This window comes from Polyodon spathula, chromosome 20 (assembly GCF_017654505.1).
Source record: "Polyodon spathula isolate WHYD16114869_AA chromosome 20, ASM1765450v1, whole genome shotgun sequence".
NCBI lineage: Eukaryota > Metazoa > Chordata > Actinopteri > Acipenseriformes > Polyodontidae > Polyodon > Polyodon spathula.
The window spans coordinates 23,511,431-23,536,351 of record NC_054553.1 but is presented as its reverse complement, the minus strand read 5'-3'; the positions used below and the strand labels follow the sequence as shown (position 1 = coordinate 23,536,351).

Here is a 24,921-nt window from a genome sequence, read left to right as displayed (position 1 = left end):
ATAATAATAATAATAATATGTTTTGTCATTTTTTACAGTTGCCGTGTTGGATAACATACAACGCTTTTAAAATACATTAAGATGCATATCAATTTGTAAAAAGCTCATTTACACGTTTTATAATTGGTGTTCATTTTCATTCAGCGCAAACAACCACAGCAGGCCCGCATGACATTGACATAGGAAATGACATAGGTTTGAAATCGGCTTTTTTGTTCTAAACTGCTTTGTGATTGGACTATGTAGTTGTCATTCGATGCTGGGATGTCTGTCTGGTTCCTGCTTGGCAGACAGAAGAAACTGCTAGTAACGATACAATATTAGCAACAATTTGAGTTAAATATTTATATAATATATAATAAACCACAATCAATAAATAAATAAATACACGACAATGTCAGAATTTGATGAGTTTGAGAAGCAGCTAAGCGAAAATCGGCAGGGTAAGTTGAAAATATATCAATATACGGCATCAAAGTGAGTAAAGCTTTATTTGTTTTGTTCAAACAGCAACATCACAAAGAAAGCAGATATTTAGTAAAAACGTAACGAATATCACAAGGTCTGCAGAACCATACGGTAGGCTTCATGGATTTCTTACCGGTACCTTAGCATTACCAGCACCCAGAACACTGCATGGCTACCGACGCCGTGCACAGTCCGTATTCTGTGTCTGCAAAGAAAATTGTAATTGCGGTAATCATTTTGAAGTCTCATAGAAAATATGAACCATTATTTTGAACATTCTTACGTATTTTAATCAATTAAACTGTAAATTGCCATATATATTATTCTGTGGTTTGTACAATATATATAACTATATATATATTATATATATATATATATATATATATATATTATGTGTGTATATATATATATATATATATATATATATATATATATATATATATGTATATATATATATATATATATATATATATATATATATGTGTATGTATATATATGTTATCATATTATAGATATATATATATATATATTATATATATAATATATATATATAAAGACTGTGTGTGTGTTGTGTTGTTTTACACCCTTATACACTGATACGTACAGCTGTTTCTCAACATTTTTTTTGGACGAGGACCATGTATTGTTACATAACAATAATAGCAGCACGGTAGTATTATTAATAATTATTTATTTATTTATTTATTTATTTATGTATTTATTAACAGAAGCCCTTATCCATGGTGACTTACTGTTGTTGCAAAGTATCATTACAGATAGGAACAGTTATAAAATACAATAACATCTGTAGTAAATACGAGCAAATTAGAATGAGAGAATTGAAAATACAGAAACAAAAAAAAATTGCATGTTTATTGTTTAGAATGAAGACAAATAACTGTATTAGGAATGAAAACGTCAGTTGCTGAACAATATGCAGCATTTAAAAGGGTTCGAAAGCTAGTAATGGGTAGTAAATAGAGCCCTAGACACCTTTGCCCTGCTGCAACACTTGTACCTGCATCTTAACTGCTATTCTAATACAAACCACTGAACAGCATCCGATGCTTATTCCAAGTGCCTGCAGTTTGAACCACCACAGACTGGGGTAATGCTGCAAAAAATCTGGAATCGTTTGGCCACCGAGCTGTATATTTGTGACAGGGAAGTGCAATTTCTGGTATTTTATAATGTCCAAAGAAGAGAATGTATTTAATAGCATCCCTTAGTTCTTGAGGGTGTCAGAATCTAGGCCATTGTCACCATATTTTATGTAGTTCTGGAATAGAAACAGTTTGATGTGCATATGGTAGACAATCCCCTCTTTGACAGTACTCTACTGAACCCTGAAGGCTGTATTTTGTAAACAGCTTGCCTTAATATGACAATACTTTCATGGACATTAGTACCAACCTATCAATGTATGCCACTGGTACAGTACACACTTTTTAATGAGGGGAAAAAAAGTATGCATTGTATTTCATCAGGAAGCTGACCTATTATGTTCTGTTGATCTTATGTAACCAGTTAGCCTATGTTTAATTTATTTTTTAATTAGTCAAACTTTAATGCTTTAATGAGCTGCCGAAGTGGTGGTTACTGTAAACCGGTGCCCTAACTATTACTCTTTCAACTAGAAAGAGAAAATGAACGTCACAGAAAAAGAAGTCGGAGCAAATCGCAAAGCCGCAGCGAGAAGCATCGCAGTTGGAGCAAGGACAGGGGCAGTCGTAGCCGAGACAAAAAACGACACAGTCGGGATCGGAAGAGTAAGAGCAGAGACATACGGAGCAGGTCAAAGGAGCAGAAGAAACACAGGTATGTGTATACATGCAAGCACAGTCCATGTGGCAATACATTTCATTTGATGTCTTGTAAGTAAGAACCTCGAAGCACTGCTGTTTGAAACAGAAAGGCTAGTTAAAATGAGCCAGACTGTTCTGTCTGAAACAGGACTGATGTGCATTATTATTTTATCATTTGTTTATTTACCAGATGCCTTTATCCAAGGCGACTTACAGAGACTTTGGGTGTGTGAACTATGCATCAGCTTCAGAGTTACTTACATCTCACCTGAAAGATGGAGCACAAGGAGGTTAAGTGACTTGCTCAAAGTCACACAGTGAGTTAGCCAAGATTTGAACCGGGGAACTCCTGGTGGTTAAAATCCTTTTCTTTGACCACCAGACCACACAACCTCCTCCCTAACTATACTTTAGACCTCCAAATGCAGCCTGTTATTGTGAACATGTGTCATTTGATGTTAATTCAGGCAATTAATTAGGTGCTCAAGTATTTCACATTCTGTGGGGTTTCTGGCCTCTACTCTGTAATCTGTAAATATGGAAGGACAATATCCCAGGTGCTAAAGATCGAACAGTTTTGTATGTTAGTTTAGTTATTGGTCCCTTGTTGACATCACTGAATACAATTAAAATACAAGTTTTAGAGCGATATTAAGAGCCACACCTAAAACTCTTTAATTGTATTTTAGATTACATGTAGTAATTCACCGTTTTTTGATTTGAACTTCAATAGTTACTCTCCACAAAGATCCCAGAAGAAAAGATCTTGTAAATACTGGGATGTTCCACCACCAGGTTTTGAACACGTCACACCGGTGCAGTACAAGGCTATGCAAGGTATGGATACATTATTAATGTATTTTCCATGTGATCGGTAAAGTGCCTGTTGCTTATAAAAGAGAACCTCTTTCTTTAGCACATTGACAGTATCAGAATCTGGACATGTAAATAAAAAAAAATTGTCTGTTTACCATTCATACCTATGTCATGCTTTTCGTGATACTGCTGTGGATCGGGATATATTGTACTTGTTTACCATGGGTTTTTATTTGTATTTAAAATGATTTCATAGTGATTGTTGAGTGTCCCTTGTTTTCTTACAGCTGCAGGGCAGATTCCCAGTGCAGCTCTGCTGACAAACTCCACAGTTAGCGGAGTAGCTGTCACCCCCACCCAGGTGCCGACAGTTGGCAGTCAGATGACTCGACAGGCCAGACGACTCTATGTGGGAAATATTCCTTTTGGTGTTACAGAGGTATGTATAAATGGACTCAGGTGCTTCTGAAGAGGGAATGATTAATATTGTTTCGCTAATGTTTCAGGGTTTGTATGGTGATCAGATGAGACATCAAATTGAAAAAAATGTATATATTGATGTTCAAAAGAAACACAACACTCAGGTCTAATGGATTTAAACAAATATTTTAAATGTAGATATCAAACAATCACAGACAATGTGAAAAATGTAGATCAAAGAATCATAAGTTTTCAGTATGAAACGTGACACACTGTCAAAACGAAAACATTACAAAGTTAGTATCGGGTATGACCTCCCTGAGCAATAACACAATCCTGGCAGGTTGATGCATAGACCTGATCAGCCTCTGGGTAGACTGCTGTACTTCCTGTGCTGCTGCAGCCAGCTGGCAAAGGTTGGCTGGTTGCGGTTGTCTTTACGCGATTGTGCAGATGGATCAGTCTGATGTGACGGTCCTGGGCCAGTGTGGTCACCATCTGCCTTCCCTCACAGAGCCGGTTTCCTGGTTTCTGTGGACTACTCTGCTGATTGTTGAAGCAAAACAGCTCATTCTCCGGGCAACTTCTCTCACAGCCGGGCCGCCTTCAGTCATGCCGATAGCAACCAGGCGATCTTCATTACTCAAGCGGGGGATGGTTGTATCTTTCACTGTTCTTGCGTTAATTAAAATCAAGTCTTTTCGAATAGCTATCCAGATTCTTAATCAATTAATTTTGGCAATTTTAACTCAACACAAATACCAAACACTGAGCACCTGACGTTTTTATGAAATCGCATGACTTGAGCTCAGTATTTTGTTATCTCAAAGAACAATGCTACTCAAACAATCAACAAACCTACCTGCTCACTATTTAAAATGTAAATAACATCATGTATGTGCCCAATGAGCTATTGATGTAAAACTTAGACAGTTGTGTTTTCATTGTGCATCAGTGTGTTTGTGTGTGTGTATATAAATAAAAATCTTGTATGCCTTTCAATTCCAGTCTTCAACAACCTGGTTCCTTTGTCTGGATCCGGCTGCCCTAAACTGACATTGACTTTTATTCTGAGTTACACTTATTATATGCCTGTGAGTAGAACATACTCATGTGTACTAAAAACTGAATAGCAATGTGACCAACGCACGGTAACATTTTATATTTTTTCCCCAGGTAACTGGACACAATACTGCTGTATGTTATTGCAAAGTAGTAAATGGTGGCAGATATGAATATCAGTGGTATTTAAATAATAATAAAAATAAATTTAAAAAAAAAAAAAACACTCAACTTTATGGCTTTTCCAAAAATACAACAGAGACTTACATGGAGAAAGATAGCTACTTTCTCTACAAGACCCGGTTGCAATGCACTGTACTCATTTCGGGTAGATTGGCATGTTATCGGCATGGGTATATCGCAACCCCCACTACCATACGCTTTATTTTTTTAACCCCTAAATGTAGTTTCCAGTGCTGGTGCATTACACACTGTGTATTTTACAGGAATTGTACTTCTCTTGCAAATACAGTTTTAACGTATTCTTATTGTTATTTTTCTACCTAGGAGTTAATGGCTGATTTCTTTAATGCTCAAATGCGTCTCGCTGGGTTATCGCAGGCCCCCGGCAACCCGGTTCTTGCAGTACAGATTAACCAGGATAAAAACTTTGCTTTCCTTGAAGTAAGTGTCTTTTAACTATTTCAGAAAATAAAAAAATAAAGTAATTTGCCACCTCTACTCTTCAAGTGATGTAACGGGCAAGGTGACTGCAAAGACTGATTTCACACATTGAATGGCAGATACTGTTACAGAAATACATTTTATGGTAAAATGAAGAACAAATCACAGCTGGTCCTACACTTTTTGCTTATTAAAATCTTGTGACTGTTTTTAGGAGGAGGGGTCTATTCAGGCATAACAAGATATTTAATAAACAATATATCTTGTTCACTGACTACCTTGTCATGCCTGAATAGACAGATAGATGTGGAGATTAATAAAACAGTAATTAAAAGGTACACAGAGATTCTGTACATTCTAAAACAAAGATATGCACAGTGGAGTTGCTTGAATGTTATATTGAGTCACTGCACATGCTAATGCCATTTATTCACAAATTGTGCTTTACAGTTCCGTTCAGTTGATGAAACTACACAGGCCATGGCGTTTGATGGGATAATATTCCAGCTTCAGTCTTTAAAGATCCGGAGACCTCATGACTACCAGCCTCTGCCAGGGATTTCAGAACAACCCTCTCTTCATGTCCCAGGTACTGTATGTATGAATTTTCTTCTTTTCTTTCTTCATTCTTGGTTCATTTCTCCTTGTGTGTAACACTGAGTCCACATTATAATCCATTCAATAAGTAAGCTACATGGTACTTTTACTTTAGTTGGAATTTATTCTGTTAATTTAGTTATTTTTGTAAACAAATTCATTTCACCACTATTTCAGCCTGAAAAAATAATTTTGTCGCTAGTCCCGGGAGACTAGTGTTAGGATTTTTAAAGTTAGATGCACATTGAACTTAGACAAGCTTTGAAAAATATGTTTTAAAAAACTATTTCAGTTTGTGATACTAAAAAATCGTGTTGCGTATAAGTGCAGTGTTTCTGTGTGAAGTTCTCTTTTAACCATAGTATGTTGGTATTGTAGTGTAATATTATTTAATTGGCACTGCTGGAAGAACTACAAAAGAAGCTACTTCAAATCTCAGAAAATCCCTGTGTTTAATTAAAGAAAGGTTTAATACAAATAAGGTGATATATGAAATCAGTTTAGGTTGCAATATATACATTTATGTTCTATATGTACATTTGTAGGTGTTGTCTCCACAGTTGTTCCAGATTCTCCAAACAAGCTTTTCATCGGTGGTTTACCTAATTACCTCAATGACGATCAGGTACCTATGAGGGCAACACAACAAGGGAAAGCTGACGTTACCTTTTTGCTCTTTCTTTCTTTCTTTCTTTCTTTCTTTCTTTCTTTCTTTCTTTCTCAGCTGAGCTAGGTCAGTGTAAGAAAATGTAATCATTCATAAACAGTCAGCCTTCTCTTGTTGAGTTTATTTTCTTTCTTTTTAAATGTAAATGTTGTAAGTCTCAATGTGGTATTCCATGCCCATTGACATTTAGTTCATTAAAAACCACAACCAGTCTAGACTTGACATTATCATTTTGCAATATATTCAAAAGGTCTTCAGACTGTGTGGGGGTATTCAACAGAAATGCACTGTAAGACAATTGCACGATTCAAGTGGATTGGGGTACTGCTGTTTCTAAACCTTGGTTCCACGCAGTCTTCAATATGTTCAAGTGTCTGCCTGTCCTCAAGTTCTTTTATTATTATTATTTTTTTTTTTTTTTTATGATTTGGCTCTGGGCAGATATACAAGTGTGCTTTAAAGGGTACCTTGTCCAAAGCAATTCGATTTTGGTTCCCAGCTTTGATGATTAAAAAGGAAAGTTTTGTTTTGTTTTTTCTGTGGGAGCATTTTATATAAAAGTAAATCAGAGGAAGGTATCCCGTGGATAACAGGAGATGGGAAAACGTAATGCATTCCACGTTATTATACTTCACAAATCAACAAAAGTGATGTGTTCTTTAATACTACAGTATGTTACCTACAGTTTCTGCTCTTAACTAAACTGAGATTCGTGTCAGCTTTCACTCACCTGATTAGCAGAAATCTTGGAACTATTGTACCTTATTAAATCGAATCGAACTAATTCAGATCTGTGAAACCAGCTCATACAATTTAAACCAATGACAGTCCAGAACATTCAAACCTTTTGACCTATTTATTAATGTAGAAGCCTTGCATCTCATGTACTAAGACCCTACTAATACAGAACTAGCTACAAAATAGTGTAATTTAATTAACAGTTCATAAAAATGTATATCATCATTGGACGTGGTAGGTATACAAAAATGCTTATATATACATATAGCAAGGTACCGTCTTTAATTATTATATTTAAAGGTGTCTACTTTCAACACTGCTCATTGTGTAAAATGTTGATCATTATTAACCAACCTCCATGCATTAATGTGTTTTTTTTTTTTTTTTTTTTTTTTTTAGATATTTCATTTAAAGGTAAACCTTTATAAAGCAGGTCAAATGCAGGCATCCATATTGTTGCTTTCACCACACTGTATTGCATTTTCTTACACCAATAACATGAAACCCCATTTAATCATATATTTTAAACATGTGCCTGTTATCAACTGTAAATGCCGTGGATCATGTGGGACACTGCACCTTTTAGTTTTAAGTTATTTTTTAATGAAAGCCACACTAAATAGAAAACACAAAAATAGAAAATCATTAACGTGCTGTATTGAGGTTTACAGCATCTGCTGCAAAAGATTATAGCACCAGTTCTACTGTAAGGAGACCCGTTGTTACAGTACTTTATTGGTATGTAAATACCTTAGGGCTGGTTAAATAAGAATAAGGTAAGGACATTTTATTTGAAAAGCATAATTTATGTGTATTGCTATGTGATTTAAAGGCAGTGCTTGGATTGGATTGGAAAATGAAGCGCTACAGAACAATGTAGCCCCAGTGTAATGCTGTGAAATATTGATGTTTACGAAGAGTCCTGTGTTGGGTTTAAGCCAGCACTACAGTAATTAGTAAAACTGAAGTACAGTGAACCTAGAACAGGATGGTTATCCAGTGTTTTTTTTTTTTTTTTTTTTTTTTTTTTTTTTTTTACCCTGGTATGTGTCTGCAGTCAATACTGGTTGATAATCACAGCTCTTTCATTTTTGTTCCCCCACTTTGTCCCCAGCTAGGGGCCTGTAAGATCGTTAAGTCTTCGCACATAATTTGTTCAGTAGTACTGATCTACTGCTGCCATGCCAACATGTAAGACAAGGCAAGTAAGAGCTTCTGTCCCTTACGCGGGCACCCTCACAGCCAGCTGCTCTCCTGTGCTTGTCACTGTGTTCATACTCCATAGGAGTATTCCATGGCCTTGAGGGTAAACTAAAGGAATACCAGTATTGGTCAAGTAAAAATAACCTCAAACCCCCCATCCCCCTCCCCCACAAAAAAAAAAAACAACCAGCTAGTAATGTTGTGTTCTTGGGTTTTAAGAAAAAAAAGGTAAGAAGTGAAACCCATGTGTTTAAATAACATATACAGTCAGCACTCGGATATACAACACCCACGTACATGTCAGTCGCGTTTTACCGTCCTTGTATTAAGAATAAAATCAATCCCTATATATATATATATATATATATATATGTGTGTATGTATATGTATGTATATATATATATATATATATATATATATATATGTGTGTGTGTAAATAATTAATGCATTTACCCACCACACGCAATTTCCGACAGTTTTCTGATACAAAGCCTTCAATCTCATCAGTGTTAGTTTATTTGATTATCCGTCACAGCCCGCATTCTTTTTTCTTCTTGCGAGCGCAAATCAGTCTGTCTTTATTTTACAGTTACACAGCTTCCTCCAGTTTCACGTGACGAAAATGCAGCAACAGCAAAGCGAACGAGAGCAGCTACTGTAATGTAAAACAGTTAATCGTTAAACAGTTTTAGATATTGTAATGTATCTGTGACCTTTAGTTGCTTTCGTGCATTTTCATTTGCAAGTGAACTGTGACATTAGGGCCTTATCGAGCACTATATTCTGCAATTTTGAATCATGACTTTGGATAATGTTTTAATTCTGGAAACCTGTTTTTTTTGTTTTTTGTTTTTTGTTTTTTTTTTTAAATCTTTTGCTAAATTGCATTACCTTTTTAGGTTTTATGCAGTTTTGTGCATGGTTAACGTTTATTTCATTTTGCTGTTGGGTCGTTAATGGAGAATTTTACATACTGCTACAGTACATACAGGATTTAAAAGTATGTACTGTGTTACAGTCCACGTGTCCACACTTGTATCTTTTGGCAAGTGATATTTTCAGAATAATATTGTTCTGAATTAAAATACTTCTGTTAAAAATGTAGTCCTGGCCAACAAAACCAACTGTAGTGCATCTAAATGGAAGCCTACTTACTTTAAAATCCCATCTTTTCAGACTATGTATTTTTGACATTATATCTTTTTTGTGTTCCCTGAAAAACGGGTTGGAATCAGATATGCGTCACACTCTTAACCGTCGCTGAAGTCAAAATTTTGTAGGGTAGGATATTTGAGTGCTGACTGTATTAAGGTTGGACAAAATTAAAACATTGAATTAACCTACTACTGTAGCTGTCAAAACAAACATTTTTAAAAATATAACTCATTGCTCTGAATTTAATTATGGCACCGCCATCCTCGTGGCTTCCCACACTGATAAACCAATATACTAGCAAATAATATTATCAAAAAAAAAACACCACGTAATGCTGTATATATCGGCAATTTTCACTACTGTGTAACAATAAAACGGCAACTTAATGTAATTTAAAAGGCTACAGAACACCCTATAGTGTTTACAGGAAGTGCATGGCTTACCTTTGCTGTTTCCTGTGTCATACAAATCGCTGCTATATGTTTTTCAACATAATACTGATTGTTTTGATACTTGTATTTCCACATCATGGGTCAGTTGGGGAATAAAACCAAGAACATTTCTGAACTCCTTTTGGATATATTCTGACATTCATAAGACAATTCCTCTTTCTCCTTGTCAAACGTTCAAGCTAATTTATGACCAATGATGTGTTGTTAAAACAATCCGGAATATGTTGAAAAATATGTTGCTGTGATACAACCCAGGGGTGTGAACATACATATTGACTCCCATTTTATATTCTGAGGCGGTAACAGAAGTGATTATATGGGTTCGACTGTGTTATTAGTTTTGTTATTTTGTTTAAACCTAAATGCCAGCATGAGTTACTCATGTTTAGGAGGGATTCAAATAGAGGTTAACACAGTTCTTTTTTTGTTTTTAATTTTGATGTCCAGCAGATGAGAACAGTGACTAACATATTACATTAATTCTTTAGTTCACAAGCCACAATTATTATGTTAAAAAAAAAAAAAAAAAAAATGTAGTTCCAGTATGTTCAACATACCTGATGAAACGTATTTGCAGTTCAAGCCATAGATCGTGTAATACGCTTAAAAGCTACATTCCATTGTACAAAGATTTCAAAACTGCACACTGAAGTTTGTTTGTTCAGATTGATTTGTCAGTACATAGTGCTGTTCAGAAAGATGCGTCTTTTTTGGGTAAAAACAGGCAATTTTGTGATTTTGTTTTACAATTACCCAATTGTAACAATATAATTAGTCAGTGTAGTTATCTTAAGTGGTAAATGTCTTTTATATGTTCTCAATCTTTTGATTTTGACACACAGCACATAAGCTTCACCAAAAACATAAGCATCTTTTAGAGGATTGTCATTTTATGCTCATGATTATATTAGCAAGAAATTATATGGTTGTTTGTTTTTAAACACTGCCACTCTATTGCAATCTGCTTGGACTGGAGTGTTTTCTCTGATTTGCTGCCCTCCTGTTTAACATTGGGAAATACAATAAATATAATGTAATTACAGTTTAGTTGGAAATACCAAATTATTTGGTTTTTTTAGTTCTCAATAAAGAACAAGATGCTTAAGTTGCTGGGGGATTATAATTTATTTGCCTTGTAATTTTATAATCTATCTTTTGTGTCCCTATTTTTGCTGTACAGGTAAAGGAACTTCTGACGTCATTTGGTCCTCTTAAAGCATTCAACCTGGTGAAGGACAGCGCAACATCATTGTCTAAAGGTTATTCCTTTTGTGAATATGTTGATGTCAGTGTTACTGACCAGGTATGAACGGCAAAATTTAAATTACTCTGCTTTTGTACATTTTTTTAACAAGTAATTGGTGACATAGTCCATTGATTTAAAGATATGGAGGTTTCACACTTTCATTTTTAAGGGTCATAAATTATTATTTTTTTTATGTTGTCCTTTTGACCTACAATTTGATTAAATTGTGTAATTAAACCAAACACTGAATTTGTTAGTGAAACAAACCTCGGTAAACCAATACATATTTGCCTAATTCCCTGTAATTTGAAGTGTTTTTTAATGAATTTCAGTCCATTTTTTCAAATCAATGAAAGATGTTTTAAGCTGCATATGAAACTCAGAATCCGTAAGTAACAGTTCTTCAAAATGTGAATTGCCTTCACGGATGCAACAGTGTTAGTTGTCGTTCCTTAACGCAATGCACCATTCTTAGGTTCAGTCCCTAAAGTCACTAAAATTGCTTAATAGGTTCATCTGTCTCATTACTGGTCTCGATCTTTGTGGTGTTAATCTTTTGGTTCTTTGCTTCCAACACAAAGCTATAGATCAAAATGATTCCACTGTTGCCTGGTACAAAGCCACTTCCTGTGCTATGGGTCAAATAGTCTGATTGTTCATAGACCATTAGATTGATATTGCCCTACACAGGAAGTAATTAGGAAACTGCAGCAACTTCGAATGTATTGCACTGTCTGCAAAATTCAGATGTTAAAGTTTAAAAAAAAAAAAAAAGAGCCAACAGATTTCAAAGAATGGAAGTTGCAATGTTATAATGTTGCAGTAACTGATTTTTAAGCCTTGGTTATCACTTTATTCAATGTCACCTTTAGCAGGATTTCATGTTTGCGTTACTGTCCTGTTTTAACAAGGTAAATTATGTGTTGTTTTTTTTTCAGGCAGTCGCAGGGCTGAATGGCATGCAGCTCGGAGACAAAAAACTAATAGTACAGCGGGCAAGTGTGGGAGCTAAGAATGCTAATCCGGTACATAAATAAATATTTACATAATTAATTTCACTTAATTTTTGTTAACTTGAATTTGTAAAGCCATCATTTATACAAATTTAGATCCAGTAACTTTGTGTTCTTTGCTTCAGAGTGCAATCATTCAGACCCTAGTGACTTTGCAAGTACCAGGCCTCCAGACTTTCCAAAACACAGGAATGCCAACGGAAGTGCTCTGCCTGTTAAATATGGTAATGCCTGAGGAGCTGGTGGAGGATGATGAATATGAAGAGATTTTAGAAGATATTCGTGAAGAGTGCTGCAAATATGGAAGTGTCCGGTCTATCGAAATCCCACGCCCTGTCGATGGTCTTGAAGTGCCAGGATGCGGCAAGGTAAGGATAGCCTCTCTTTGAACTAGGTAGTTGCTTATTATGTGGTACAGGAGTTGCCCTTTTATTGTAATTTGGGCAGTATTTTGAAAAACACAAAAAATGAAATGCCATTGTGTAGTAAGTTTGTGATTCTAAGTTGGCTTCTGTGAGTTTTAGACTCATTTCATGTAATCTCTTGATGCAGTTTCAGCAATAAAGTTTGTATCTCAGTAGTGTTGTTTGTTTAGATAGTTAGAAGACAGGGTAAAGTATGTGTCCATTTTATATCATTTTTGCAACTAATAATTCTAATAATTCTACAAATAATTCTTTATCTATAACATATAGTTTTAAATAAAAAACAATAAAACAGTATAAATAACTGTGACATGATCGTTTCAATCTGATACAAACCAACAAACAGAAACTGTGTCACATCAATATCAGGATCTGCGATGCATTTTATATCAATTCTGATTTTATTTTTTTTGTGTTTTGCAGATCTTTGTGGAGTTTGTTTCAGCATCAGAATGCCAGAAAGCCATGCAAGCACTCACGGGCCGCAAATTTGCCAACAGAGTGGTTGTTACAAAATACTACGATCCGGATATGTATCACAGACGTGAATTCTAAATGCTGTGCTAGGTGTGCAGTAGGTCCCCATCCTTTACTAAAGCACACAATTTAATAAGTTTAGAACCTTCCTACAGTGTACTTTCATGATAGTACTATTTAAAAAAAAAATAAATAAAAAAAATTGTAATAATAATTGAATCCATTCATGTGCTGTGAGTGACTTGTAACGAAATGGTTTTAATTCAACACTTTGGTGGCAACATTACCCCACCTGTCATAGGTTTATCATGCGTCTCAGATTGGTAAAGAAATGCGTTCACGTTATTCCTTTTAAAGGCATCAACTTGCATAGCCCATATGATTTTCTTTTTACATCTACTGTACATGTATCTGTACACCTTTCAAAATTTGACCACAGGCAGCCAGGAATTAAAGCTTCTTAAAATTGTGGCTACGCTCAAAATGAAAGGACTATTTAAGCTATGTAGCATGACAAGGGGTGTGGATATAACCCTTCAGTGACTTCAACCTTGTCATGACCTATTTCATTGTTTAATTTTTTTGGTTTTCTTGTTTATGTATTACAGTAATTTTATCCAGGAGGCGGAAAAAAAAATCTTTAAGGTTAAAAAATGCGGTTAAACGAATGCAATAAAAGAGCTTCTTATTAATACTATTAATTTATTTTTAAAAACAGTTCCTCTGTACCTAATTTCCACTGTTGGCGGTTCTCTTTAGTCATTCAAACTGGGCCTCAGTTCTTATCGTCTAGGTCCTTCAATAACTGGTGTATCATATAGAGGATGACCTTGTTCAAGCTTCTGTTTGAGACTTAATAATAACTTTCTAGCAGCGTTTTTATCAGGAGACGTTTGATAAGTCATAATAATAGTACATTAGACCAAATAAAAAGGCAGTTGGATAATTAGACCAAATAAGCAGGAGGTTGACAGTTAGATTAGGTAATTTAAGCATAACTTAAACAAGACTGTATAGCCTCCAACCAAACAGAACAGCCTTGAATGAAGCTGACAGGGAGAGTGAAACATACCCAGCAATTGCCTGAGAGTGAGGATTTGCTGCATGCTGTGTGTAAAGGAGTGCGGAGCACACAGTTAAGCTTGAAGGGAATGTATGTATCACGAGGAGAATTCATTTGAGATGCTATTATTATGGGGATGCCACTGCATAACCACAAACCCTCCCATAGCAACTTTCAGGAATTTAAAAAAGGGAGTGGCGTTGGGATGGGATTCATTGTTTTATGTAATTAGGCATGCTCATTCAGACATCCTGCCTGGAAAATGAAAGCCCTTTTATAATTTTGAATGAATAATTTCCATTAATGGATGGTACAGCGGCTTTATCATTTCGTGACATAATATCAATATTTGATTGTGAGTGCAGGTTTGACAAGCTTTAAAAAAAACATGGAATTGCCAAGCCACTGTTAAATGATCACACATTTATATCAACATTTCTGGAATGTAAGCAAAGATTTGAGTTATCGTTTTCCATTGCAACACACAATGTAAAATGTTAATTAAGGGTTTCGATTTATTTTGTTGCAACACATGGTGAAATATTGTTAACCCATTTGTTCTCAAATCATAGAAGTGACGAGACAAAATGATTTCATAGGGTTTGCCATGAGAATGTTTGTTTAAAACCTTTTATAAAGTTTAGAATTACAAAATGGTAAAAAGCTGCAGCAGTGGTGGTTTGACGTAGTTGGCAATGTGAACAAAGTGGTATTTATTTTGCTGTTTTTTAGGAACTAGGGGTCAAGCCTTATTCTTGAGGGCTGTTTATGTTGAATGCTCCTGTATGTGTTCACTGTCACATCCTCATGATTTTCTGTATCTGGGTCTCCATTTCACCAACTTTAAACTTACTTGTATCACCCTTTTGAGACTGTGTTGGGGTGACCTTGAACCTTATATCCAATGTGGCAGTTTTACAGTGTTTCCCAAACAGTGAATGGATATCTGTCAATATTTAGTTTTATTATATAAATGTTTGAGTTTTGATCAACAAAATAGCCAGCTGGAAGCTTTTTGTTTGTTATTTCATTTACATTTTAAATTAAATTCTGTTCATGGTTACTTTTAAAAGTTGAATTAATTTCCTGTTGTAGTCGTCTTTATTTTGGACTTCACAGTAGGATCATATCAGTGTACTTGGTGGTTCATGCTGATGGTATTTTCTATATTAAAGTACAAAAGAAAGTTGACCTGCAACATAACTTTACTTTTATTTTGAGAATTGTTTTGGGATGACGTTTAATAAAACACATACTGGGGGTCTGTCTTAATAACAGCCTGCGTATGTTTGCATGAAAGACAAAAGTAAAATACAATGCATAACACGAAGGCTATAATGAAATTGGTATTTTAGGGCACACGGTATTCTGAAACAATACAGGTACAGTGCTACAGGCAACCTCCTGAAAAACTCAATGGTTAGATATGGGAAAGTAGAATTCCACAGTACTGGAATGGTCATAAATTGTTTTCTCAGCCTATACAAGTTTGTGTTAAAACTTAATAGTATTTTGTAATTTTAAAAAAAATTAAAACTAAGCCCTGCTTTTAACTTGATGTCTGGACCCTTGTGTGCTGGGCAAATTTATAAGATTTAGGTGCACAATTTAAATATTGTACTTTTTTTTTTTTTTTTTTTTTTTTTAAGTTTACAAACAATATTTTGTACAAAAAAAAGATAACATGAGGGTTTTATTTTTCACACATTTTCACAATCTTCGGTAAGTAATTTTTCAACAGGAATGAAGCTAACTGTTTTATTTTAAAATAAGCTGTTTTTTGTGATTGATTTATATATGTATAGGTGAGTTCATCTTTAAAACACCTCTGCATCTACTTGACCTAATACAAGTGCATTGAGGGGTTTACATGCAGGTATGCAAACTCCTGTGTTCAGGTACAGCTGCCTAATGCAAAATTATACTTTTCACACCTAAACTCAAGGAAATCCAAAATGGGTCACTGTTAGCTGTAGTGGGCAATGTATTTTTTATTATTACTATGTTGCACTGTTAATAATTCCAGACAAAATGCTTGTAAATGACCATCCCCTTTTCAGTCTGGCTGTCGGTTTTGATTTGCACTAGTAATCCTTTGCCATTTTGCAAATGGCTTACCTACTGTATAAATTCCACAGTCAACATTCAGCCAGCCTCGCGGTGGTACTGGGGCAGGGAAAGTCACATGGTTAACGCCAGCTCTGTTATGAAATCTGCATGACCTATGTCATTAGCAAAATGGCGTTCTGGGGTACGTGAAGTCTCGCGAGATTCCATGAAATACCAACAGCAAATCTGGGAGTTTGCGATCCTCCTCCATTGGGATGGATTGAATATTATTAAAAAGAAAAAGGAGAAGATCGTTCCCTTGGATGTAATAACGAAAACAATAACAAGCACTCACAATTAAAATCAACACAGCAGTCGGGTTTACTCGTCAGCTCACATTCCGGCCGCGGGAGGCTGTGTTATATGTGTTGTTAAAGGGGCAAGATAAATACCCAAGAACTAAATGAAACAATCAGTGCAAATCCAAAGAGCTGGCGATTCGGGAGTAGGGCTATCAGACAGTCAGAAACTTCATCACAGAGCAACTGCTAAAATCTGGATATTTCCTCATGCCCTGGCTTAATTTTTTTAATGGGACCAGAACTGAGTGTAAAACGCTGTGATTTTTGATTTTAACAGTAAACATTCCGGATTGTTCGGAAGACCGGAGTAAACTGTGGTTTGTTTCTTACACAGGCCAAAGGCTGAGCTTCAGTCAAACCGTGAGAAAATCTTATTTCGTATCTTTTTTTTTTCAAACCACAGTGGAAACTGGGGAAAGCTGTCAATATACGGACTCGTCTGTCTACGCTGCAGCGGTGAAAACGTTATTTGGACCATGAACCTGATGGCTGAGCTGTTTTTACAAATTGGATGAACAATACTAAAGATAAAAACCGGAATATCGTTTTATTTCATTCATTCTGTTTCTGTACTCACATTTTTGGGGGAGTTAAAAAAAAACAAAAAAAAACAAAAAAAACGTAAATAATGTCTGGATCAAAGGAAAACACTTGCAGGAAATTTCAAGCGAACATTTTTAACAAAAGCAAATGTCAGAACTGCTTTAAACCAAGAGAATTGCACCTCTTGACCGACCAGGATTTAAATCAGGTAGGTAATTAAGTTATGATTGATTAATTAACTTATTTTTACGACCCCCCCCCCCCCCCCCCCCCCCCCCCCCCCCCCCCAAAAAAAAAACCTACGCGCAACGATTTAAAAGCATGCAAGTTGATCGGTTCTAACCTGTCAAAAGGTATGCATGTAGACGCTGAACAATTCTGTAGTAATACAATCTATGTGATTTAAAACACACACAAAAAAAAATTATACAGGTGTAATAATATATGTATTGAAACAAGCCAAGTACTGTACCTAGTTAACTGGGCAGTACAGATTTCGTGCTGGTTCATATGGTCATTGGATAAGACCGGGTGTTATGTTTAATTCACTACAGATGTTTTAATTCCCAGCGTCCGTTTAATCCTGAGGCATACTGAGTCATGGGTCGTAAAGGATAGGATTCCGGATGCCTGTAGGAAGGATATGTTTTTGTGTTGAGCGTACTTAACTGAAGTCTGCTTAAACCTTTTAATATTATTATAAAGAAATGACATGGGTTTGTGGGATTAAATTAAATGCGTACCTTCTGTTTTGGTACATATTTCTATAGCATAAACGTATTTTTTGTTAAAAAGAAAGTACATTTCATATTACACATTTTCCGGTAAAGACATTGAACGGGCAACTTTTAAATTTAAATAGATTTTGTATATTATTTTATATATCCACCATATCATTGTGGACTATATATTTGTTTATTTAATAAGACTATTGAACTCCCATTATATATATATATATTTTTTTTTTTTTTTTTTTTTTTGGAGAAAAAAAAAGAGATGGTACTGTCCGCCCACATATACAATTATTACCCAGCGGACCATGTAAACAAACAGGACTGTTAAACAGTGGGTGCGTTCACGGAGATAATTCTGCGAAGATTCTTTGCAGAATCTGACCAATTTAGCCAATGGGTGCGTTCACGGAGATCGTTCTTGGAAGATTATTGGCTAAATTGGTCAGATTCTGCACAGAATCTTTGCAGAATGATCTGCGTGAAGGCACCCAGTCTGTTTTGTATGCGCAGTAGGGTTATAGAGCACCAAGGATTAGTATTATAATATTGGTTAGGTATTGCTTTAAATATCTTTTTTTTTTTTTTTTTTTTAACCACAGCTGTACTTTGTTAAAGTAGCTTTCACGCTATTCCTTAATGTATATATTAGCTATACATCTGCGCGCTCTCTCATCTGTAAAAGGAATAAGACGCCACCAGAAGCAGCTGGCCAAGCCACACAGAGTGTTTACAGTACTGTGTGCAGGGTCAACCTTATTGCTTTTAAAACACTATCACGCTTTTAAATCTCAGATGTGTTTGTCAGGCTTGGCTTCATACCAAGCTTGAAGTTTCCATATCTCGGCTTTACACTGTGGGGGTAGGTCAGTTTTCTGGGTGACCGGATGAAATATATGGGTTATTGCTGTACAGTAGAGAAATAATGAAAAATGTTCGTTGTGGGAGTGTTTAAAGGAAGATCTTGAGTTAATAGGTTAAGATTTGTTTTAAAAAAATAAGGGTTTATGATCAGAGCAGAGAAAAGGTCAAGGTAATTGCACTAATGATTGGCTTTGGTCAATTACTGATATGTTATGTATTCATGTGGCACTGAAAAAAGATTCTAGTGAAAAAGGTAGTCATTGAATTTATTACGTTTTTATTTCTAGACTGATTTTTAAAGCGATTTCAGCAGATTAGGATCACCTTTAAATGGGTCAGCCCTATTTAGGAATGGAGAGGAGGGTTTTACATGTTTAAATTGTACTGTCAGGGAAATATTGGACTTTAGACTAATTGATTTACCATTGTACAAAAACAAAATTAATGCTGGTGGACTTTTGTGTAGCCTGATGTCTGGTTACAGATTGTATACGCTGCTAATACTGGAGCAAGACGAGCTGAGGTTTTACAGACTGGTTTCATGGTGCAGATGGAAACGTACCACAAGATCTAGAACAAAAGGTCGAGAAATAAAACAGGCAAAAAGCATCCCTCCCCTACAGTAGTAATACATTTATCAGCCCCTTGTTGGAAGGTGTAGACTTACTATGAAAAAGGTCTATGGTTGTAATTTACCATCTTTTCAAAGTTTTCTGACCCTGGTAATTTAGTGATTTTATAACACTAAGATAAAGAGATTTTTAACCCATGTACTAGAATCTGTCTTCACCTCTGAGATAGGAAAGTTTGTCTCATTTATCTCAGTTCCATACTATACATTTTTTCACCCCTTGTGGGCTGAATTCCCATCTAATTGTCATTCAGTCCTCATCTACAGTGATAGAGGAAAGTTATCTGCTGTTTCCATTGACCTTCTACACTTTCCTGTCAGTTTTTCCTTTGTTCAAGGAGAGAGCCTCTGTGTTACTGAAATTGTTTAACCTCAGATTTTCTGTGACTGAAAAGTCTTTCCAGAATAGCTTCTACAGTCAGACCTGCTTTAGGAACCACATTCTATACCAGGGCTAAACAATCCAAATGCATACCATTAAAACCAATTAAACCAATTAAGTCTCTAGCCAGTGTTTGCCTATTAAACACAGAGGTAAACCTGCTTTGTTGTGATGAAACGTGATAAGGACATTCTTCTTAAGAAATCTCACGTCGCACATCCTTTTTTTGTTGATGTGATTGTTTTTCAGGACCAGAATTGAACACCCCAGGTCGATTAGTGACCATTGATAAATCTGGCAACACAAAATGGCATTATAACTTTGTAGAGAAATTTCAAGTGAAATGGAAACAGTACCACAGGAAACATCAAAGCCCATGAAAACCCTTAGCTACAGTAGAGTCTAACAGTTATGGGGTTGCTCTACAGCAGGTAAAACATTGGTCTGGGCAGTTATGCCACATTTCGTACAGTAGTTTAGTTTAATTTTTCTTCCGATTCCTTGTTTGAATGCCTTGAGGAGATCACTAATTCCATGTTACAAGTCTCAAATTAACAGCAGGGTTGCAAAGCCTGGCACCAGGGATACTGTAGTTGAGGTGCCTTCTGTCTACACTTGTACTGAGGCACCAGCTGTTCCCTGAATAGCTGGGGTCTTATTATTAGCTATATCTTGGGAACCTCTTGTGTTTTAATTCTACAGTACTACGCAGTACCAAGTATTCATTACTCTGCACACTGACTTTGTTACTGTAGGTTAAACCATTTAGTAGAAAACTACTGTATGGCACTTCAAGTTCACTTACTAAGGATGTTACACCATTTACTAATGATAATTTGTGTTCTTATCCTTCCAATCAGACATGAAGAAATGTTCTTATAGCGTATGTTTGCGATGCTGTCTGGCTGGATTTTAAATATATGATTCTGTAGTTTCTTGTTTAGATTAGATTTCATAACCTCTGGGTTTTGGCAAATTATGTCCAAGTGTTTACTTTGCTTAGTACAGGCTTGGAATGTCTGAAAATGATGAGGCAGAGGGGTGATTTTTTTTTTTTTGTGGATTATATAGATTTACATAATTACAAAAGGACAGTGAGTGATTTGTGACATTTTGTACAATACAGTATGTAGGCTACAGTACAGTACCAGAGTTCTATCTGTTTTCTTGCTTTGTTTAGTTTCCGTAGCAGTACAGTAAAATCCATCCATTTTTTTGTGTTAAAGGTTTAATTTAGTAAGTACAATGCAGGCAATACTTTAAAATCTCATTTTGAAAGGAAAACTGAATTACTTTAGAATCTAGAGATTGGAAAGGAACATTTACCTAACTGGAAAACAAGAGTGTTGTTGGTATGTCATGTGCCCCTATATTAATTCCAAACTGCTACAAACTTTCTGTATTCCACTGACCCGTGGGGCAACACAGAGGAATTATCACTGAAAGCATGGGAAAGGGTTGAGAAAAGGGAATCGCAACCAACTCAATTGTTGTTCTTCATTGTAGTCATGAACGCAGTGCGTGTGTGTGATCTGCAGCATTTCAGATATTTAACGACTTTGTTACAAGACAGATAACTGGAGATAAAATATACATGTATTTCCATTTCAACCAAGTCTACAAATGTTAGGATTGCATTTCCATAAAAAAGTTGAGAAACAGTACCCTGGAAAGCAGTGCTGTTTGAGGTCACCCAAGTTCATCCAGTAACTCTGCTAATAAAGACAGATCTACAGTATAACGTGTGGTCATCTTGTTTGGAACCATTGGGCAGACAAGAGATACAATAAAACCTCTGACGTCTTCAAACCGTTTTGGAGGCAGTTGTCGGTTTATTTAGCTGTAAGATATGTAGCAAAGATTTCTGAGGAGTTTGAAATGAACAGGGGAAATAATCTGCAGCAAGGTTTGAATGGAGTGACTGAAGCATTTATTTTGTTTGAAAATTACTTTTGTTTAACAGTATAAATCTAGTGTGTCACTCAGTGATGCTGGCAATTAATACTCTCAGGCGGAAGTTAATTGACCTTAAACTTTAAACTAACATTTTCCATTAGGCAGTACCCAGGCCTATTGGGGAGACAATTAAAATGTAACCTGTATTGTATAAGAGAACAGAGTTTTGAAAAACTGCTTCGGGTTTAAAATGTGGTGGCCATTTTAAGTGTGTGAGGCTCATTATCCAAGCTTATTAAAGACACACAAATGGAGATTTTCCATGGTGTGGAGCTGCCCGGTAATTTTTGTGTACATTGGAAAACAAAAAGTCTGTTTTGACAGCAATCAAATATTAACACTTAAATAAATAAATAAAAGTGGAAAACCATGTTGATGGTATAGGCTATTTACAGCAATTGCTTCAACCTAGTAATTAAACCCACAACACAAGCAAAATGACCTATAAGCCTCAATCAAAGAAAACCCGCTTGACTTTGTTAATGAAGATTAGATGCATGGATACTGTATGTCGAGTGATCAAATCACAGCATCTGATAACCACCCTGGGGTAATATTAGAAGCAAGTCCCCAAAACTGCTTGACCACAATATTGATTGTTCTGTGCAGAGGCGTTATCATGCTGCATGCATTGCAATTTGAGGTGCGTTCTCCAAAATGCACTGCACTGTACTTGCTGTGACTTGAGTGTTGGTGCTTCAGTCATGGGTGCCACTGCAGAAATAAAGCTTTTGCATTTATGTCTCATTATATGATTACATTGCATTACACTTGGAATAGGCTAGGTTGGCTAATGCACTAGAATATTCAACCGTACCTGCTGTGTAAAATACAGTGACCATTTCAAATATGAGCATGGGTGTGGTTATTAATCTCACTTGCAGCTCTCATGGTCAGTTAGGTTCTAGATCTTTTGAGTGGCCCAACCTGTAAATTGTAGTTCAATAAAATGGCAACATTTTGGTTACAGTGCAAGGTGCAATGTAATACTGTAGCTAATGCCTACAGACACCAACTGTAAGATCTTGCTACTGTACTTACTTTAGGTAGCCTATATACAAATCTTCAGTTGACTTGTAAGTTTAAACATGTTTACTGTTTTGCAATGCGATTCCCATCGGGCAGTGTGTACCGAGCTTCATCCTGAATGTTGCTAATTAAAATGATTTATATCCAAAGGATATTATTATTATTATTATTATTATTATTATTATTATTATTATTATTATTATGTATTTCTTAGCAAACCCTTAGCATGGGGAGACTTACAATAGTTACAAAATATCACAGTACAACGTGTTGCATTATAAAATAAGACATTAGACAAAAGCAGTTATGAAAGTACAATAAGGTCATATTCAAGTAAGAGCAAAATAAAGAATACAGTACAATGATAAGGGCGAGTTTGACTAAGAGCAGTTAACTTATAGTAAATATTTGCTTATACAAGCAAAGTCCAGTAAGAACACGCAGTAAGTGTGATAAATGGATGAGAATGATTTCAAATAAGAGCAATTACAAAAAGTACGGTTACATATAAGAGTAAAATCAAATACAAGATACAGTAAGTAGTTATCGTTAGGAGCAGTACTGTAGTTGAATGCAGCAAGGTATGGAGCAGTTCAGTGCAAGTACAAGCTGATGCAAGTCCAGTATGGTCGAAAGTTATGATGTTTACAGATGCTGTCTGAACAGGTGCTTACAACATGAGAAGAGGTTTGCACTGTCCTTGCAAGTGCTGTATTTAATAGTTTGGTATTTTGACAATGGTCAGACTGTGAATACATTACAATAGATCTGCTGCTCTTGTTTCAGGTCACAAATGGACAGTAATACATTAATTATACCCAGGAGTTGTATCTTTTGGGAATTGGTTTTCCTGCCTTGACTAGTCATAACCAAGGATCCTAGGAATCTGTTTTCTGCGGAAAAACACAGATTTTCTATGCTGTTGTAGAATTTTTTGTTTTAACGATGCTTTTTTTGGTTGTTTGATAAGTGTATTGATTTGGTTATCATATATAATCACCAACACAGGCAATTTTGTTTTAAACTTAGATAAACATAGGTCAAGTTGAACGAGGGGCACTGCCACATTCATGCTGAAACATAGCTGCAGTTTACTTCAATATCCAGCGCGTTGTTACTAATGAACAACCTGTTTTAATGATGCGAAAAAGATAAAAAATCACCCCTGAAGATCGGGTTAATGAGTTTGGCAATAGCCATCCAGATTCCAGAGTAACTCAGAGATAAACTACTATGAATACTATTTTTTGTTTTTTATTTTTACTACACATACTGTAAACCAGATGCTCCCCCCTTAGGAACTTTTAAATTGTTAACTGTTCTGTGGTGACATGTAAATTAAATGTACCTGAGGCATGGTAACATTGAATTAAATTCAAATTCTAACATTAGAGTTTGGTATTTGTTCTAGTGTATGTTTGGAGAATATCCTCCTATTTCTGAATATCTTCATTAAACGGGGAAAAAACGCAGACCGTAAAGTGGGCCTCAGCCAAATTCAACAAGCTTTTCAAATAGACGGCACATAAGTCTGAACTGTGGAAGTGAAACGGCAAATTATGCTTCAGGTTAAAAGGGTCACTGAATCTTAATTATTCTTTTGAATTATTCATGATAACTACCGCATTAATTTATAAGAACCACACTATTCCTGAACTCTTTTATGAACATTGTCAAGTGTTGACAAATGGGGGCTCAAAGTTTCCACCCACTGTACTTTGTGCCCAGTACATTGTGTTTATTTAGCTGAAAACACAGTGCTTTGGAATGGCTACCCAGTGCCATTTTCACAGCACCTGTGCAATGAAAATAGCTGTGCACTTAACTGGTCACCATGGTTACTACAGTAAGTGCCTTGGGGTTTTTTTGCCATTGTTGTGCCATGTGGAACACTAACTCTGGCATCTTCGGAGTACATTTTTGTATGAAATGCAAACACATTATAATGTTGATAACGTTCCTTAGAGTAAGCAGTTGGGTTCTCAAAAATAGAGCGATGCACGTCCCCACGTGCTGCTATAAGTATTTAAATAGTTTTCCTTTTCATTGTTAACATCCTGACAACTTTATACACTCATAACTTTAAAGTCTATTTCAAAGCAGTTTTCAAAATGGCCACGCTAGTGCACTGATAGTGTCAGGA

General features: G+C 35.7%; 2 protein-coding genes across 7 annotated transcripts in view; both read left to right on the top strand.

The window, feature by feature from the left end:
• The first annotated feature begins 246 nt into the window (after positions 1-246).
• Positions 247-15,309, top strand: LOC121295526 (splicing factor U2AF 65 kDa subunit-like). Of its 3 annotated transcripts, none has more exons than XM_041220253.1 (11): positions 247-443; positions 2,106-2,286; positions 3,007-3,110; positions 3,377-3,528; positions 5,079-5,195; positions 5,646-5,784; positions 6,353-6,417; positions 11,188-11,310; positions 12,192-12,278; positions 12,392-12,634; positions 13,115-15,309. In XM_041220253.1, the coding sequence occupies exons 1-11, from the start codon at positions 395-397 to the stop codon at positions 13,244-13,246; spliced, it is 1,392 nt and encodes a 463-aa protein (XP_041076187.1). In that variant the 5' UTR covers positions 247-394; the 3' UTR covers positions 13,247-15,309. The 3 variants fall into 3 exon arrangements, with proteins under 3 accessions (XP_041076187.1, XP_041076186.1, XP_041076188.1); XM_041220252.1 differs by having other exon boundaries at positions 6,338-6,417; XM_041220254.1 differs by lacking the exon at positions 247-443 and adding an exon at positions 2,464-2,498 and having other exon boundaries at positions 2,208-2,286; positions 6,338-6,417.
• A 1,155-nt stretch (positions 15,310-16,464) lies between these two features.
• Positions 16,465-24,921, top strand: part of LOC121295905 (protein outspread-like) — a 73,413-nt gene continuing 64,956 nt past the window's right edge. For 2 of the 4 annotated variants that reach the window (XM_041221026.1, XM_041221025.1), the window contains exon 1: positions 16,470-17,393. In XM_041221026.1, the coding sequence (XP_041076960.1) occupies positions 17,271-17,393 (123 nt within the window). In that variant the 5' untranslated portion in view covers positions 16,470-17,270. Of the gene's footprint in view, positions 17,394-24,921 lie in introns of all 4 variants that reach the window. The other 2 variants (XR_005946982.1, XM_041221027.1) reach the window with 2 other exon arrangements.

What these genes read in the sequence shown, in the direction of transcription:
- LOC121295526 (XM_041220252.1), top strand. Translation starts at nt 395, where the DNA reads ATGTCAGAATTTGATGAGTTTGAGAAGCAGCTAAGCGAAAATCGGCAG. An exon ending in TTCCTTTTGGTGTTACAGAG is followed by an intron (nt 3,529 to 5,078) that starts GTATGTATAAAT and finishes TTTTCTACCTAG; the next exon opens with GAGTTAATGGCTGATTTCTT. An exon ending in GAGCTAAGAATGCTAATCCG is followed by an intron (nt 12,279 to 12,391) that starts GTACATAAATAA and finishes TCTTTGCTTCAG; the next exon opens with AGTGCAATCATTCAGACCCT.